This window comes from Etheostoma spectabile, chromosome 11 (genome assembly GCF_008692095.1).
Source record: "Etheostoma spectabile isolate EspeVRDwgs_2016 chromosome 11, UIUC_Espe_1.0, whole genome shotgun sequence".
Taxonomy (NCBI): Eukaryota; Metazoa; Chordata; class Actinopteri; order Perciformes; family Percidae; genus Etheostoma; species Etheostoma spectabile.
In genome coordinates this window covers 11307186-11327099 of record NC_045743.1, presented here as the reverse complement: position 1 = coordinate 11327099, position 19914 = coordinate 11307186, and the positions used below count along the sequence as shown (strand labels likewise).

At 39.5% G+C, this 19914-nt stretch overlaps 1 protein-coding gene across 1 annotated transcript; it reads left to right on the top strand.

Annotated features, from left to right (window-relative positions):
* The first annotated feature begins 2316 nt into the window (after window positions 1–2316).
* Window positions 2317–14526, top strand: arsh (arylsulfatase H). Its single transcript, XM_032529065.1, has 11 exons — window positions 2317–2416; window positions 4465–4617; window positions 5588–5709; window positions 5823–5945; window positions 8634–8836; window positions 10864–11084; window positions 11717–11853; window positions 12175–12312; window positions 12675–12834; window positions 13513–13634; window positions 13986–14526. The coding sequence occupies exons 1-11, from the start codon at window positions 2412–2414 to the stop codon at window positions 14393–14395; spliced, it is 1794 nt and encodes a 597-aa protein (XP_032384956.1). The 5' UTR covers window positions 2317–2411; the 3' UTR covers window positions 14396–14526.
* The last annotated feature ends 5388 nt before the right edge of the window (window positions 14527–19914 follow it).

Sequence of the window (19914 nt, the reverse complement as noted above, 5' to 3'; positions counted from 1 at the left end):
ACAGCAATGAGCAATGTATCTTGTTAAATTATATCAGTAGTAAGATATCATATTAAGTATTGATCTACAAAGTACGTGGTACTACATCCATTAGAAACATTTAGTGGAATAAAAGTTAGTGGAGTAATTGTTCTTTAAAAAATGGAGAAGTGGCTTGAAAATAGAAATCCTGAGTAAGGTACGAATACATCAAAATGGTGCTTAAGCACAGTTATAAACTTTGTTACTTTCCACCCCCTGTGAAAAACATGCATGCATAAGTATGAATGGGATATAACACAATAACAGGAGTATTATAGTATAGAGTGCACAAATACTTGTTTGTTTCCATTGGCACCAGGAAACTAAAACAGAGGATGCACTATGGTTGAGTAAGACTTGTGAAAACTTGCTTTGCTGAAACTCTAAAACAGTGGTTCCCAAAGACTTCTTTTTGTGACCTCCAGTCACAGGTTATGGCCTTTGTTTGGACATGAGTTGTGGACAGTTCACCTGAAGAGCAGGGGCCTGTTGCACGAAAGTAGAATAAAGATATCCAGGATAAGTGAAAAAGCGCCGCTTGACTTAGTGTGATCCGCTCATCGCGGCTTAATCGGTTGCACGTTTGCCGAGCCAGGATTAACAGGGGAAGCTATGTCCAGCCAAAGTGTAGATAGCCAGGATAAGTGCACGTTCACGGCTTTCTCAAATAGACCACGGTATCGATCACAGATTTACTGATGCAGAGATGAGAAGACGCATGCGCCAAATGTTTCACCCAATGAGCTGCAGCTTCTAATGGACAGTAACGAGGAGGGGAAGAATATGTAAAAAGGGAAATACGGCTCTTATCAAACGGAGAGAAAAAGCCCAACATAGTGGACCCCACTGAATGTGTGGGAGTGTAAAAATATAGCCATTGCCTCAAAAGTGAGCAGAGGGAACTAATGTTCCTCAGGAAATGGACCCTACGGACTTTAGGCTTAATTTCAAACCCTTATTAAATAAATCTTTATAAGATATTCCTAATTCTTTGTACAATTAATGTTCATACAGAACAATCAGATAGGGACAACAACTAGAAAAAAAAAGTAAGTGACTTCAATACACGCTTTGAGCACATGTAAAACAATATTCATGTTTTTTATTCTTCTGACAAGTGACCGCACCAAAATAAAAAGATTAAGAAGCATTGTGGTGTTCCCGGTGTGATGAATGTAAACTACACTTTATATGTACAAAGGCCATGTTATTAGTCCGGTGATGTGAGACTTATTGAGAAGATTATGGAACCAATATAAGCTATAATAAAAAAAACATTAGGCCCACTTATTAAGGAGTAACACAAACTACCCTTTATTAGAGAAGGACAAGCAACAAGAAAATGAATCATGACTATATTGGTCTCTGACCAGTCTTCCATTAATATCATCTGGGAACATCGCTACATCAATATCATCACACTTAATCTCCGGAGCGTCCTGTATAAACCTGAAGCTGAGACCACGGACGCTGCGCTGCTCATCTCTACTTTTACAGAGAGAGTGGACAATGACGCGACTCGCAGGTCTGCCGCCGGGCAGCGGCCACGTGTCCTCGACACAGTACCGTCCCACCGGGAAAAGTCCCACTCCGCATCAGGGTGCCAGTGCAACTAGGCTATTTAACCATCTAAACAGCTGTAGTAGGGTTTAAATCCAACTCGCGACAACAATAGTGACAGGCTAATGCATGTTAATAAAAATAAAGCAGAACACATGCAGAAGACAACGGAATAACTGTTAAACATGTTTATTTCGGATCAGAGCAGCAGCCGATTTGACCCCTGAGACTCCAGGATTAATCTTAGCCTGGCTGTTAGCCTGCTCTGGACCAGGCTAGCCGCAAAGAATAAATCTCCATGGTAATTTGGCTGGCCTTAATTCAATCTGGTTTCGTGCAACCGAGTCGAAGCTAAATTCATCCAGGATAACTTGAATATCCCGGCTTAATCCCTTATCCTGGTTTCGTGCAACAGGCCCCAGTTTTGGTCTTCCAGTTCTATTCTTCTTGGAAGATTGTTAAGTAGCCTACCTGCAGAGGTCGAAGCATGCATTCATTCTGATAAAAAGTGGGAAAAGGAGAAAAAACACTTTTTTATTTTGTGTTGTTTTTCTTTTCTTTTCTTTTTTCTTTCTCATCATGTCTTAACCATTTGAGGGCTCTTGACCCACAGTGGGAATCACTGTTCTACCGTAAAACATATGACTATCTTTGTGCGCATTTACTCAATACATTACGGCAAATGTGGCAATGCGCTCTTAAGCCTGTCAATACTGTAAAGTCAGATAAGGAGGCGTGTCCTCTCGCCATGGCTTCAGGAAGTGTGTCACATTCTCAACTTTTACACACGTTGGTAACGTTAGGTTCATGAATCAGGGCATTGTGCAGGTATGAGGTGAGTCCACATGGCAGGTTTACCTTTGCTTTGTCTTTGCAATGCCTTTTGACTTGACAACCGTAAAACCAGCAGAATAAACTAAAAACGAGTAACGGAAAGATGCGTCCATCTGGCAGACTGCAAAATGTTATGTTATGTTTATGTATGTAAAAGCACCTTTGCTAGTTTCCGCTTGTCCTCCGGTCAAATTTGATCCCCTTTTCAAAAATGTCTGCATCAGAAATATGAGCTTCTTTTTAATCAAATTACCACACAAAAAAAGATGGATTCATACATTGCTCTTTGCAAGTAGCCTATTGATCACTGTCACTAAATTTCGGGTGAAAATTGAAATGAATACAGTTCAGTATCCTGACTAAACTCATCCACTCAACATAAGTTCCTCTGATCTTAACTATTAGTCAAAATAGTTTATAGCCTAATTTCTATTCTATGTTTTTTTTTTACTCAAATATTAGGTAATAAATAAATAAATAAATAAAGTTTATTTATCATGAATCCCAAAAAGTAGTGGTAGTACGCTGGTGTTAGTGAAAACAAAACAAAAAAAGTCAGAAAAAGAGACAAAAATGCCATGTCGGGAGGACAACACAAGGGTTAATAAGTGCAAGGTGTTTGTCGCGTTCACTGCTGTCACACGACATCAGGCAGCACCACCCAGACAGGACAGGGAAAATCAATCATTCCTGGGAGATAAATCCCTACTGGACGAGTCAAAAGTCCATTTTGTAACGTTATAGACGGCACTTCCGGGTCTGAAAGTGAAGCCAATGGGGAAGTGCCTTAAACCTGCATTCTATCTTATTTCCAGCAAAGGTCGGCTCCACAACCGCCAAAAGAAGCTGACTTGCATGGACGTCTACGAGAAAATTACCCTACTTCTCACCTGATTTATTACCTCAGTAATCATTTACATAATTAATTTATAGTCTCAAAGTTTCAAATCTGTATGATGTTCATTTGGTTAATTTTGGTCCCAATTATTTAAAACAGACAATAAAGCAGGGCATCCTTTTAGGCGTTTCTTTGCCAACTTTTCGGGGGAGAGGGTGGCTCAGGGGAGGGAGGATGATGTGGCCAAGCCAGTGTCTCATAAGCAGCTACCTCATGTGTACCCATGGCACTGTGAGCTGTGAACTTGTTTTGGGCGTTGTCAAATGTTGACCCTCTAACTGTGTGATTTTTTTTTTTTTTTAACACATCTAAGTTAGTTGTAACATTTTGGTCGCCCTAAAATATCTTGTTCACAATCCCTTGAGGGAAAGTCTGCCGATTTTCTGTCCTGCTGTACATGCAGATGGATGTTGTCGCTACCTGCGTAGGTTTGCGTTTACTCGCCTATAAAACTTAGAATCGCTTCAGAAGGGTTGAAAATTAAAAACTTTCTTTCTTTGGCATTTAGCTTAGCGTAACGCCATTGGGATGGTCAAGTCATCCTCCCTAGCTCCACCCTCTCTTTAAAAGATCTTCCCATCCGCTTTTACAAAACAAGATGGCGATGGCCAAACATTACACACAGTAGTCCACAAATCAATGGGTGATGTCACTAATGCTATGTCCATTATTCAGTCTATGGAACTGACTTAACCACAGCCACATTGTGTGTTGTTCTCCCTGTCATTGTGTTATAAATGTCAATGTGTTCTCCTTGTTGTTTGACTAGCTTACTTCTAAACCAATCTCGTTGCACTTTTAGTGTTTGTTAAAATCAGGTTTGGATTTCCTAACTAATTTAGTCAAATTTAGAAAGCAATTGAGAGGGCTGGGGTACATGGGCAAATTTCACACGAGTCAGGTGAGGGTCAGAAAAAGAGGGTACCCAAAGTGGACCCCCACAATTTAGTCCAAATACAGTCCAAAACCCAGCCCGAAAATATATTAATTTAACACTGATACAAAATGGAGGAAATTAGCTCACAATTTAGAAGCTAAGGCTAGAGTAAGTTTATGTTTTGATTGATTAAAGGATTATCCTAGTTGCTGCTGAATAATTTTCTGAGGATCAATCAATCAACTACTAGTCACTTTTAATCTTTCACCCCAAGGTCCCACCTGTTGGCACATCTTCTCTCTCTGCTTCTGGCAGCAGGGACAGATGTCACAGGGAAGAAGGTAGACAGGAAGCCCAACTTTGTTCTGATTATGGTGGACGACCTGGGCATCGGTGATGTTGGATGCTACGGTAACGACACCATCAGGTCAGTTGTAACAAATGTGTTATAGTGCTGTTTCTGTGTGTTTCTTTCTTGGTTTCTCACCCATTGTCTGCTTCTATTCTCTCTTTTTTCTGATTTAAGCTTTTCATTATCAACAGTGTATTTTACCATCATCACAGCACTGTTGCTTGCTCTGGAGGAAACTATTAGAACTGTTGGGTCCTTGTAAATTCTGGAGTGTGGTCTATCTGTAAAGTGTCTTGAGATAACTCTTGTTATGAATTGATACTATAAATAAAATTGAATTGAAATTGAATTTATGTCAATATCTCTGTTTCTTCTCTCATTCTGATGCCTGGAATTTAATGTGTATTATTTTTTTATTATCTATGTGTCTTATAGGGTCATTATTAAAGCAGAACTTTGTATATGGAGAGTTGTACAAGTATATATCAATCCGTGAGTGTATAATCAGCTTTGTTAATGTGCAAAATAAACTCTAAATACGAATTGAGATTTGTAAATGTAACGCTCAGCTATCACTGGAAGAGTGCTTCTAATATTCTTCACTGGTCTCTGTCCAAAGCAACAGGATCTGTTGGTCCATTTCTTTAACTGTCTATGTATTAAGTGTTAGATCTTCCTCAAAGAATTTACGCTGAGTTACATATGGGTTAAAAAAAAAAAATGTGTTTTGAGATTTGAATATATGTAGACAAATATGTAAATGTGTATATTGATCTGTGCATGGGTATAGAAATCTGTAAATGCTTACAAAAATTTGTTGACAAAACTGTATATGCATAGTTAGATCTTATTGGCTAAAAAGTCTGTACTGCTCTGCTTGCACTGTGCCTCAATAGCAACACAGCCTACATACCACCAGTTTAAAATTTACAAATGTAATAAGCACACAAGCATTGAGATACAGTTGCACAAGTCTCCATATGCATATGTCTCTGTTCTACCTATTAACCATACCTATGTATTTACACCTGTTCTGTCCCTGTAGAACTCCTAACATAGACAGACTTGCTTCTGAAGGGGTGAAGCTGACTCAGCACATTGCAGCTGCTCCTCTCTGCACCCCAAGCCGGGCGGCATTCATGACAGGGCGCTACGCACTCCGCTCAGGTAACATATTCTTAAACTTATTTGTTAAAAATTAGCCTTCTGGTCATATTTGTACAGCAATGTTTGAAGGTGTGTTCCATATTGTTTTATTTTTGCTTGTGTGTGTTGACTAGGACTGGGTAGCACAGGCCGTGTGCAGGTGCTGCTGTTCCTTGGAGGTTCAGGGGGGCTGCCACCCAGTGAGACCACCTTCGCTAAAAGGTTACAGCAAGAAGGATACACCACCAGCTTAGTGGGTGAGGTAACCTAATGTGATCATTTATTCCCCCCCCCCCCCCGGTAAAAGAGTTATGGACACTTCAGCCAGTCAGATGTGCGCCATCATGTAGGTACTTGAATCTTGGTCATCTGTACAGGATGGCACTTGCTTGTTTACACCCTGCTAGGTGTACTTAAACACATATATATAATATCATGTAGAGTGTGTGTCTGTCTGTGCTTGACTTCTCTTGGTCTTTTACTTGTGTGTTTTTAGAAAGTATAAGACAAGACTAGGTCAAAACCTAGTATGTGGCTGGACTGTATACAGTATGGTTAATGTGTCATATATATATATATATATATATATATATATATATATATATATATATATTAGGGGTGATCCGAGTATCCGGCTGAAACGAGTATCCGGTACGCATAAAGCACTTTTGCCGAGTACAAGTATTATCCGAGTAATATGAGTCAATATCCGTGCTCGGATTGAATACAACTCCTCAACTGGCCGTGCAGCGTTCTGTGATAGTCACAGCGCCCCCCCCCCTACAAACACGCTCGGCTCACACACACACACACAGAACACGGAGAAATGCGCTCCCTCGGCCGCTCTCTCTCTTTCTCTCTCTCTCGCTCTCTCTCACTCTCTCTCTCTCTCTCTCTCGCGAACGCCCGCTCCGTCAGGCAGGCGGTCAATTCGGTCTGCGGATCTGTTCCGTTAACGTTTAGGGTTTCTTCAGCTTCAGGTTTGTTTTTAACTTCGGTTTGTAGTACTTAGGCTACTTAGTAGTAACCAGTAGATTTCTGGTGAACGTGGGTTTCAGACGTGTTGCTTGGGTTAAATGTGACTCCCGTTGCGTCTCTGCAATCGGAGATTATTTTTTTTTTTACTGTCAGCTGCCCCCCGCCCCCTCTTTCTCTGTGTCTCTCTCTTACTCTCACACACACACACACACACACACACACCTGGTGTGGAAATAAAAAAAAAAGAACCACAAAAAAAATCACACTGATCATAAAAAAATAAAAACTTAAAAAAAGAAAGTTATATTGAGTATGAAAACTCTTGTTCATTACATTTTACTTCATAATTGCAACCGCATGTGTTGGATTCGTTGTTGCAAAACGTTCTGTATATAGTTTGTTTGTTACCATGACAACACCATTGATCTGAAGCTCGATGCTGTCATTTAAATAGTTTTCAAATCAGCAATAAATATAACAATTTTTGATCAACTCATATCAATTGCATGCTTAAATAACATATCAGTTAAATCCCCGCACATTTCAAGAGAACCCGACCCACTTCCGGGTTAAATATGACCACTTCCGGTTTAGGCCCCGCCCAGTCCGAGTACGGATCCGGATCCGGATAATTCATGTGGTAAACAGATACAGATAATGCTGTACTCGCTCATCCCTATATATATATATATATATATATATATATATATATATATATATATATATATGATTTTGCAAATGACCTGGATGTTTTATTTTGTTTCTGTGCTCGACTTCTTGTCCCGCACTATCTGCCGTGTGCTAAATTTTTTCGGAGCATCCGGCAAAAATAGAAGCTCTGCATATCTGCTCCGGAGGCCTGGGGATCGCCGGAGCTGTTCCGCAGACAGTGGAAATACAAACATTGATTTTAATGGAAACCAAATGACTCTGCCGCCTTTCCAGAGCGGATCTGCATCCGTTGCGCATCAGGTGGAAATTTGGGGTTAGACTACATGCAGACAGCTTTTGTTTTAGCTTGTCTGTAAGAGAATAGAATCGGAACGTGAGTATACTAATGCAAACTTTTATTACTGTAGTAATATTAGTTTGGAGTCACTTGGTCACATGACATGGAAGATATTGAAAAAACTGCAAACCTTGTCAATTAAAATATTTATGTATGATATACATATACACCACATTGTCAATTTTCTTTTCAAAGGCACACTGCGGTTAAATGAAGTTTGCAGTGAGCTTTGTTTCGGGGCTGGGGCTTTTTTGGGTTGCCGATGGCTTGCGGCTGGGGCTTCTGCAGCGCGCAGTTTCACACACTCTTCGTATTTTAGTTTGTGCCACTGTTTTAAGTGGTGAAAAAGATTTGTAGTGCTTCCACCCCTGGCTGTAACTTGTTTATGGCACTCCCTACGTGTAATGTGAATTTGTTGTTCATCTGAATCATCTCCAAATTACTGAGCCACTGCTTTTTCTTTTACTAACCAATTCCTCCTCCCCATGCTCCGCAGAGGTTGTTGCTTCCTCCATGTTTGTTGAAGAGTGGCTGAGTGTCTGTTTCTGCCCCTCCCCCCTCTGTGCATGACCGAGGAGGGGCTGGGACGCGGGAAGCAGTGCAGAGAGCTCCGGGTCAGCAGCTTGCTTGGAGCAAGGATCACAGCGCAAATTTCAACTATATCGAGATATGCAATGTGGTCTAATTCCATATCACATTTAAAAATCTACAAATATATTTTCTACATCAATATATTGCCCATCCCTAGTAGGTACATAAACATTGTCACACTTAAGCATTGGCTTTGCATTTTGCAAATGCACTGTTTTATGCAAGAGCAAGATGCCCATGTATGGACGATGTTGAAATGAAACAATTTAGCAAAATGAAAGGCATGTATGTATTCACAGTCCTGTATGTTCTTTTTGTTTTTTAGTTTCTAGTTCTCTATCTCTCTCTTTTCTCTGTGTCTTTGCAGGTAAGTGGCACTTGGGTGTGAACTGTGAACACAGAGGGGACCACTGCCACCATCCGAACCAGCATGGCTTCAACTATTTCTACGGTCTGCCTTTCACCCTGTTCAATGACTGTGTGCCCGGACAGGGGAGTGATATCCTGGCAGACATCCAGCACACACTACGAAATCTGACCATATTGCTTGGAATTGGACTTATTACTCTGGTAAGGGTGATTTTGTCCGTTGGTCAGTTTAGCTTTTTCTCAATAGAAATTATCACAAAAAGGTACATCTGAAAAAAACATGTAGAGGCACATACAGTAACAGGAGAAAAAGATGACTAGAAAGCTACAGCTAGAAACCAAAATGAAGACTAAGTTTATTGAGAGATACATTTGGGTTAGCAGATGAAGATGAAGAAATTGGAAAACAAAGAGTTGCTGTGCCGTTGGCCCCGAAGCAAAATAACTAACTGTTTAATCACTGAGACATGTGCCACAGGGTTAAAAAGAAGAAAAAAAAGCTTGGAACAAAAGCAGCTATTGTGAAATTCACAGTCATGTCTGCCAGGAACCTGCTTTAGGGCAAAGCAAGTATTATCGAAAGTCAGTGAAGACTTGGCAATGGCAGGTACTTGTAGGATGAATGGGAACCAGCTGTGCCACAGGTAGAGCAAATAAAAAAAAAAGCTTAAAGAGGAAGAATGATCCAGTCCAAATAGAGAACTCAGGTTTGAGGTCCCAGCAGGAAGACAGAAGCCTATAAAACTGTTGAACTAGTGAACAAAGGACACAATGTACACTGGGTTTTACTCACAAAATAGTTAACTCGGTAATGGTTTGTGATGTCATCTAGTGGCAAAATCTTTGAATTGCATTCTCAGACAGTAATATGAAGTGTCATGGTAGCACAATATTACATGTCCAGTGCAATTCAGTCCAACAGCCCTGCAATACATTCAACAATTGGGAAGATGATAATGTTAAATATTGGTTGAGACATTATCAGAGCGATGTTTGATTGATTGATTGATATCTTTATTTCGAACATGCAAGAGAAAGTGTATACAAATAAAATAATAATAAAAAGAAATAATAAAACAAAAAAATTGGAGAGAAACATAACAAACAAAGTATCCTTCTTTAACTCTATTACATGTGCGAAAAGGAGTAGGAAGAAGTAAAACTTATGTACTCCTACCCCTTTAATTCTTGCATTGCTTTACAATATTTATAATTATGTTGCTATATATATATATATATACACATACCTACACAAATACATACACACACACATGTACATATACACACAATTACACATACATACATATATACATACATACATAGCCACATACATATACACATACACACACACACATATACATATATATATATACATATACAATATATACATATACATACACACACATACATACATATACACACACACACACATACCCTCATATATATATATAAATAAATAAACAAAACAAAAAACACAAACAAAACTTTCTACAGTGCTTCTTTATACTTTCTAAAACTAATTTCTTTGTACATTTTTTTGAAAAGGAATATGTTTGGGCATTGCTTTAGGTTCTCATTTAGTTTGTTCCACAATTTAACTCCGCGCATTGATAAACATAATCTTTTCCTTGATGTTCTACATCTATTAATCTTAAAATTTCCTCTTCCCCTTAAATCGTACCCTCCCTCCCTTTCAGTGAACATCTTTTGAATATTCCCAGGCAATAGGCTATTTCTTGCTTTGAACATGAATACTGCAGTTTGATATTTAATTAAATCATGATATTTTAGCAATTTAGACATTAATGTTAATTAATGTTAATGTTAATTAATGTAACATTGATGTTAATTCAATAGTGGTAATTTCTAAGGTTTTAGTTTGTGGAGATTAATTATATTATAAGGTGGAGATATTGTTCCCCTATCCCTCATATACAAAAGGATATTTTACTCTCTTAATGCATATTTTTATATACCTTTTGTATTCTTTGTTTATATTTTTATTGTTTATTTAGGGTTTTAAAGACATATTATGTACTTTTAATGGGGTTGTGAAGTTGCAAAAGTCTGTGTTTACATCCATTGTTTTGATTGAGAGACCCCATAGTAGCAGAAAATTACATAACGTACGTTAAGTAACATCATTGAAGGGTCCAGTGGAAGTGTTTTTTTTTTTTTTTTGTGCGCGCTTTGTTTCTAAACGCACTGTGTGTGTTATGTGTTTTCAGGTGTGTGTCCGTGTGTGTGGCCTCTTTGAAGTCAGCCTGTGGCTATTTGTAGCAGTTTCTTTTTTCAGTATCCTAGCAACCGCTGTGTGGTACATGCCCTTTAAACTCCTGCCGACTTGGAACTGCATCATCATGAGGAACCAAGAAGTAATCGAACAGCCAATGACAGTGGAGACACTGCCCCAGAGGCTGCTGGGAGAAGCACACAACTTTATAAAGAGGTATGTGTTGTTTTTTTCTTTTAACATTTCTTTTGAAAGAGAAAATGGCATCAACGCCATGATCCCCTGAGTATGTACCGCACCACGACACGGTATGTAGGATTGACTCTGATTAAACTGCAGTGCCCATGTTTATGAGGAAATAAGTCCCTGTGTGGCATGAATGTCCCTTGGAATAATTTGATTTAGCCTATTTTTTTAGTCTGAGAAATGTATTGGACATGTATTTGACAAATTTGCTAATTCTGGAAATAATACATTTGTAAGATTAAAAAGTAATTTGTGTAATCTAACTATTATAGATTTTAATAATATAGATTAATATTTTTTTGAACTATAAATCCTTTTAAGACACATTTTTATATCATGATTTGATTGAATGAATCAGAAATGTTTTCATGGACCCCCTGCCAGAGGGCCACAGTCATGGCACTTAGAGAATCACTGTTAGTTGATGTGGTTGTTTGTTTTGGACATTAGTGGAGATGTATAGCACTTGGGAATAAGCTGCAGTATATCAGGGATTGGCTACACAGGCAACACTGTTTGTGGTATTTATTGACAATAAGAAAAATACATTGTCGCTTTATCCTTCGTCATTCTTGACACAAAAAATCTCCTCTTCTCTTCAGGAATGTTGATAATCCATTCCTCCTATTCTTCTCATTGGCCCATGTCCACACACCACTTTTTATAACCCCCGGCTTTGCTGGCAAAAGTCACCATGGTCGCTACGGTGATAACCTAGAAGAAGTTGACTGGATGATCGGTAAATATATTGGCATGCATTGTTAAACATTTTATACTGGCCCTTTAGCTTGACGCTGGGAAACTGGTCCGATTGGCCATCAACTACCCAGTGCAACATTTCACCAAGGTGCAAACATCCCATCATCACTGGGTTCTACCTATATTACTCATCTGTGCGCATGTCAAAGTTATGCTAACCACTAGAAATTACAAAACTAGGAAAAATAATACAGACTTGTCCTTTTAACCATCAGGAAAATCAGAGCAATCCGACTGCCTCTATCTGTCTATGGAACTCTCTATCCAACCATATCTAATACTATGTTAATATGCTTTCTAGGTAAAATCACAGAGACAGTGGACTCCCTTGGCCTAGCCAACAATACTCTGATGTACTTTACATCAGACCACGGTGGACACCTAGAGGATGCTGATTCCATCATCGGCCAGAAAGGAGGCTGGAACGGCATTTATAAAGGTAGACATCCTCTTACACAGTTGTTTTTAATGACAGTCACTTTAACTGCTATCGTTGATGCAATCATCCATGTATTAATCTGGTATTTGATTTCTCAAAAGATACATTAACAGTTGATAAAATATTAACAACATAGGAAGTTGAAAAAAAATCATTGGGATGTACTCCACTTATCTCATGGTACTGAAGGTTCAAGCACAACTACATAAGGTCATTGTAATAATTTTGAATAGTATATATCTTCTATAGTCTATATCTTGGTTACATGAACATATATACCACAGGCATATCTTTCTTACTGCATTTCTTACAAACAAATTGATATTTGCATTGTGTAATTTCTCCCATTCACTCACCTATAGGTGGGAAAGCTATGGGAGGCTGGGAGGGGGGGATCAGGGTGCCTGGTATTTTCCGCTGGCCTGGCAGACTGGCAGCTGGAAGAGTAGTGGACGAACCCACCAGCCTCATGGACCTGTATCCAACACTGAAATATTTGGCCAAGGACACACAACCAGACAGGTAAAGATTACGGGTGCTGTCCGTGTGTTGTGTGTACTGTCATTCACCGAGTCTTTTATGTTTTTCTTATTTGAGTTTTCTTCTCTGAAAAGTCGAAAAGCTTCTGTATTTGTTGAATACAATAGTGCAACAAACCATTGTTTAGTTACAAAAAGAGGTGAGAAAAGACCATACAATTACTCTAAACCAGTGCATAATAATTAAGGGGTTTTATAGTTGGATGATTACTGTGTGAAGCCAGCAAAAGTACCTTGTTATCTATAAACAACTATGGCTTTTGTATGGTATGCTGTGTGAAAACTGATTTAGTTAATTTTGCAAGCAGTGTAGGTGACATAAAGCCTGACGTTGGTATACTCAGATTCTTGTCAGACTATGAGTATGAGTAGTTTAGCTGGCACTGGCTAGGTGTACTATTTAATTTTTTTATCCTAACTTATTTACTTACCATAGATCCTGACATAACAAGCTTGTTTTATTCTGTTGCCAATATAATTTACTTTTCTGAATACACTAGTTATAATATGATCATTACAACGTGAAATAGTTAATTATTGAATAAAAGGGTTTCTGCCTGTAATGTTTGGGTAATGGTCTCTCCCTTGATTTTATAGCACAATTGTATCTCACCTTTCCCCTCTTCCCTCTCTGTTTCTCTTAATTATACCTCTCTCCCAGACAATCAGATGGCTATAACCTCATGCCACTGTTGGAAGGGAAGGTAGAGCGATCAGAGCATGAATTTATGTTCCATTACTGTGGAATCTACCTGAATGCGGCACGCTGGCACCCACCTGGAAGTAAGTTCACACATGTAGACATAAAGATGCAGTCAATCACCAGCAGACAAATGTTATTGACCATTATAAAGGACTTATGTTTTGTGAATGGCAAAATCTTGGACGTGCTTGTTTAAACGTGAATGCAATCAAGAAATCTGATAATGTTATGGATATTGTTTAGATTTTAGCTCTTCCAATTCCTTTCTGCATATGAGTTTCAATTCTTATCGAATCCAGAATCTGATTGTTGGCAAATTATTTCACAAGCAAAGGCACCAAAATATTTTAAAAGCGAGCTTTAACCTGTCACAGTATAAACCATAAACATGTGCATGCTCACATCTTCTCCTGGTGGGTGTTTCCATCCAGGTGACTCCGTGTTCAAGGTGCACTTTTTCACTCCCAACTTTTCTCCCCCGGGTGCCAGTGGATGCTATGACACTAAGATCTGTTTATGTCATGGAGAACATGTGACGCACCACAGCCCCCCGCTGCTTTACGACCTTTTCCACGATCCCTCAGAGTCCCGCCCACTGACACCTGATACTGAGCCGCGATACGCTGAAATCCTCGAGCAGACCGCCAAAGCTGTGGAGAGACATCGAAATACCCTCACAAACAAGCAGGCATCTGATGATACTCATTCACACCCCAACGCGGATGCGCCCAGCGTTCAGAGCCAGATGACATGGGACAAGATTCTGTGGAGACCCAGTCTTCAGCCCTGCTGTGGGACTTTTCCATTCTGTGGCTGCAAGGAAGACACAACGCATATTTAAGGAAAAAAGTCCACCAGACGGTCCTGCAAAGTTAAAAAAAAAAAAAAAAAAGATGTGACATGAAAATGTTTGACCTATAGATCTGCTGTAAAATATAATTAGTTATAGTAATGCTTTGTTTAATCTAAAATTTAAACTGATTGAACAATGCAATTAATTGTAATATAGCTGCAAGCGGCGCTTCGCGGGCTCAAAACTTTTTTTCTCAATAGCGACTTCAAAGTAATTTCACACATGTTGTCCAACGTCATTATAAAACATATCCTGCAAGCTTTGTAATGATTGGACAAACAGTGCACTTTGTTTAAAATGCCTACAACTGATTTGGCAAAAAACATTTATTTTCAATTCAGTGTGATACGTAGCTCAGTCCAGCTCACGGCAATTTGAGAAAAGCAGATGACGAACACTAAAACAATTGATAATAAAGCCGCAAGCTGCGATTCCAAGCTTAAACCTTGATTTGCGTCATTCCACTTCCAGTTATTGTGCATTTACATCGCCCCTAGTGCTCAATTTGAATGAGACTTGCAGTGTATGTATGAGGTCATTATGTAGACATTTCCTGGAAGTTTTGTGTTGATTGGACAAACATTTAGTCATTTAGACTTAGACTTCTCTTTATTGATCCTTTGGGATGACTCCCGCAGGAAATTGAAAGTTCCAGCAGCAGTTTTTAGCAAGAACAAAGAAATAAAAAATAGATAGAAAGACAGTATAAAGACAACAAAATCAACAAAATACCAATAAAAATAATAACAACAATAAGAACATTTGTCAAATAAACAAAGAAAAGACCATAAATTATTATTAAAGTGTCAGTGTTGAGTCCAGTGTTCAAAAATTATTATAAAGTGACCAGGTGTGAATTTAAGTCCAGGTGTGCATGTATGTATGTATGTATGTATGTATTGTCCGCTCTGCCCTATTTCCTCCTCCCCCCTAGTGAGGAGTTGTAGAGTCTGATAGCATGAGGGACAAAGGAGTCCTTGAGTCTGTTGGTCCGGCACTTGGGAAGGAGCAGCCTTCCACTGAACCGGCTCCTCTGGGTGCTGATGACGGTGTGCAGGGGGTGGCTGGCATTGTCATTTATAGCCCAATTTGCTGATAACTTGAAAAGTAATTAAGATATGGACATGCTTTATACAACTTTTAATAAGATTAATCCATTGATGATTCACTGAAAATCTGGTGGCAATCAGACTACGGTGTAGGAGGAGATCTCAAAATCATGTTTTTCAAATAATTCAAAATGGTGGAAAAAATTCTTGCCGGACCTTAATGATTGTTGAGGCTTTTTTGTAGAGCACATTAGGCTGCATCTGTGTGAGAAATTTCAAATCAATCAGACTTACAGTGTGGGGGGCGTGGCCTTGCATGGCCGTGCAATTTGAAGCTTTAATTACTTCGCCACCATGTGGCCGATTGGGTTTATATTTCCATAGAAGCACATGCACACCATTTCCAGTTATTCCTCCAAGTTTCCCATGTTTTTAGCTCATTCCTGCTTATGGGAATTTGAGCCGGCGCTCCAGACAAATAATAATAATAATAATAATAAGTAAAACAGACAAACATTGAAGGGTTCTACCGCACACGGTTTGAACCCTAAATACTATGTAGTGAAATGAAAATAAACTGATTAAACTTAAATTATAATGAAGTCCCCCACAACCGACGGAAAGTACTGAAACTGATCAAACTGAAGATTAAACAATACATTGACTGCACTATACATGGAGTAAGTCCATTATTACATACACATGAATGCAAAAGTGCCAAAAACAAGATGCATCTTTGCTTAGATGAAGGCTAAATGTTTTATTACTGGTATATCATTTTTAAGTGAAGGATCTATTCAGTTGGTGTTCTTAATTCTTACAATAACTTAGTAACATAACATCAGTGCTTTTAGTATGTGTGACAATAAAATGGCAATTCAAAATAACTGCATTTCTGTCACATCGACTACATAATTTAAGTTATTTCCCCCTGAATTCTATGAGCCTTTTGTTAGTGTTTCAGTTACTCTGCTGACATCCAGACTGGTAGTGAGGTTATCAGACCAGACGTAATGCTTGTGAGTTTTAATTTCATAGCTCTACAGTCAGTTAAGCAGGACTGAAAACCGGTAGTAGTGTGGACTGTGCCATTAGAGGGCAGAGTCAGACTGTGTGAAAGAGAGAGAGAGAGAGATCAGTATTATTATAATTATTCTTAATATTCTCCATCATTTCTTCCTTCCCGTCTATTCATCCAAATTGTTTTGGTGATAATATGATACTTGCTGATCTCGGAAAGACAATTTTCCTCTCACTCCCCTTCATTAATGTCCAAGCACAAGGTCAGCTGTAGAACAGCATTGCTCAAAGACATTAAGGCAGGTTGGATGTTGTTCCCCCAGGCAGGCCTAGTTTGTACAAAAGGACACCATGTGGCTCCACAGATCTTCAATAATAAAGATCTGTGTGAACTTCTCCATAATCACTCTCATCATTGTTGATTAACATCATCATGCCGCGCTCAAACTAGTCTCCCTCCAGCAGTGGCTGGCTGTCAGAACATCAAAGTCTTGTCTACAATTGTTCTCCTTCCTGTTCTCCATCTCCTCAAACAGCTTTCTTCATCTCCTCCTTGTTCTCCTCCTTTCTTCCTCCTCCTCTCCCTCCAGGAATTCTACCCACATCTTCAAGTAAGGAGGGGATTTTCATCATCATCACTAATTGTTGCCATCACGATCATACTATTTACTTCTTGCCCTTTCAGCAGTGCCCCCTACATTAAACACACCGTACACTCCATTCACACATTCCATATCTGTAATAGTAAGTCATGCAGTCGACCATACATTTTGACATTTGGCTGTACGTCAAAGTTAATGAGGGCTGGTGGGATAGAATGTTGCTGGCTGTACATCATGTCACACACACACGTAACCATGTGCACATATAACCACATGCACCTACAAGCACACAGTATATCATGTTGTTTTGAACAGATCAGTGGCTTTCTGTAAAAGTCAGTGTATCAGGAGAAGCCATAAAGCATGTTTCACAACCCCCTGTTTGACACAAGTACACAACTTGAAAGGATTTGATTATTGCATGGCAGCTTAAACGCTGGAAATAGGTCAGTTGCATTAATATGCATGTTACACACAGTGTAATAGCTAAGGGGCCTTTGCACTGTTTTAAATTAGTTGTAGGTTTGTGCCTATAGTTTGAGTTATGTTTAGAATAAAGGTAATTATAGAGCAGAGAATGTTTTTAAAATTAATAGTGTAAGTCACCTATGGCAGAATATCTTTTTTTCTGAAAAATCGGTTTAACATCTTTGCAGTTAGTTTTTAGTGATTTTTTTTTTCTAAAAGAAAGAATGATAAAAACATTCTGATACTGACATTTTAACTGTCAAATGCATACACACCACAATTATTCTAACAGTCACATTATTTTACTTTTCTTTCTCTCTGCTCTAATTACTTCTTCTGAACTGGTGCTTCACTTTTGTGCATTTTTACCTAAAGTATACACTCTAGCTTAATAATAAGCCACTATAAGAATAGTTTTTTAGAATTATGCTTATTTGCTTTCTTTCCAAGAAAGTCTGCTTTAAGTGTGAAGCTGGAGTTGGAAAGCAATTAGCCTAGCTTAGCATAAAATGGTTGAAGGGGAAACCGCTATGGCTCAGTCCAACACTTCTAAAGCTCCGACATTGTTATCAACATGTTAAATATTGTTATATTGTTATATGTTATATATCATTCACACCTGGCCAGGTGAGGAGACCGCTGGAGAGGCATCACCAGCGCAAGGCTGCTGGCCCGGACGGCATCAGCCCCTGGGTCCTGAAGTCCTGCGCCAGTCAACTGTCTGGTGTTCTCCAGTACTTCTTCAGCCTAAGCCTGAGCCTGCAGAGGGTGCCACTGCTGTGGAAGATGTCCTGCCTTATCCCGGTCCCCAAGAAGTCGACTCCATCTGGCCTCAAGGACTACCACCCAGTGGCTCTTACATCCCATGTGATGAAGGTGCTGGAGAAGCTGGTCTTGGCCTAACTGAGGTTGCAGGTAAATTCTTCTCTGGACCCTCTACAGTTTGCCTACCAGCCTCGTCTGGGAGTGGACGACGCTGTCATCTATCTTCTGAAGCGAGCTCATTTGCACCTGGATGGCGGTGGTGGCACTGTGAGAATCACATTTCTGGATTTCTGCAGTGCATTCAACACCATCCAGCCACTGCTACTAGGTGAAAAGCTGCGGGTGATGGGTGTCGGTGCGTCCACAGTCTCCTGGATCCCTGACTACCTGACAGACAGACCACATTTTGTCCGTCTGGACCGTGTTCTGTCTGATGTGGTGGTGAGTGGTGAGTGGGCCCCACAGGGGACTGTGCTGTCTCCTTTTCTGTTCACCTTATACACTACAGACTTCCAGTACAACTCAGTCATGTTGCCTACAGACGTTTTCTGATGACTCCGCAGTTGTTGGGTGTATAAGGGATGGACAGGAGGGGGAGTACAGGACGCTGGTGGATGACTTTGTGAAGTGGTCTGGTAAGAAACACCTGCTGCTGAACGTAGATAACACCAGAGAGCTGGTGATTGACTTTACGATGTTGGGAACGGCTCCGCAACCCTGTAAGTTCCTGTAAGTGCTTTAGTTCTTCCATACATGTACATTTACACAATTGAACAGTTTCACCACTAAATAAAAAACTAATAATTTTGTATGTTTTGCAGCTGATGATAACTTAAAATATTTATTTTAACTCCCCCTAACAACCTCTCTACTTTAATATTTCCAGTAGTGTCACAGTTAGAAGAATCATGAGGAAATTGAAGACCTCCAAACACAGTAGTTGTGTGTTGGCTGTGAAAGTGTGGGAAGGAAAGAAAACGATAATCTATTTATAAGCATGAAAATGAGGGCAGAGTCTCCGTGGCCAGCCTTACTGTTTTGTTCGGCTGAGGTTTTGTTTGCACCACAACTGACCTCTGTGGTAAAGCCATCACATACCATTACAATCTATGCCCAACACAGCGTGCACTCCTTGCCCTCTTATGCCTTTTATTATTTCCTCAAAATTAAAGCTAACATCGTGTGCAGTGGACTGACAGGCCCGGGGCCACATGACTGGGGAACTAAATGAAAATCACAGCATAATGTTAAAAAGTTAATGCACTGAGGGGATGCACATTTCACAGATGCAAGGTTTCTGCAGAACACAACATAAAACTTATATCAGTCCGCTATTTAATTCTCACACTTTTCTTACCAACCATTCTAAGACCAATTTTGCTGCTGTTGACTATGTATTTGCCCATATATCTGTCCACTTCTGGTAAATATTCTTGGTTTTACCAACTGTACTATAACAGATTGCTGTGCCAAAGGACCATTGCATCACTATTACATTAGGAAGCACGGAAAATGTCTGTGATGGAAAGACTCAATGAATGAAGCTTTTAGAGATGTTCATACTGCTATTAGTGCCAATAGGACTAGTGTGCGTTTGTATGCC

What these genes read in the sequence shown, in the direction of transcription:
- arsh (XM_032529065.1), top strand. An exon ending in ATACACCACCAGCTTAGTGG is followed by an intron (nt 5,946 to 8,633) that starts GTGAGGTAACCT and finishes GTGTCTTTGCAG; the next exon opens with GTAAGTGGCACTTGGGTGTG. An exon ending in GAATTGGACTTATTACTCTG is followed by an intron (nt 8,837 to 10,863) that starts GTAAGGGTGATT and finishes ATGTGTTTTCAG; the next exon opens with GTGTGTGTCCGTGTGTGTGG.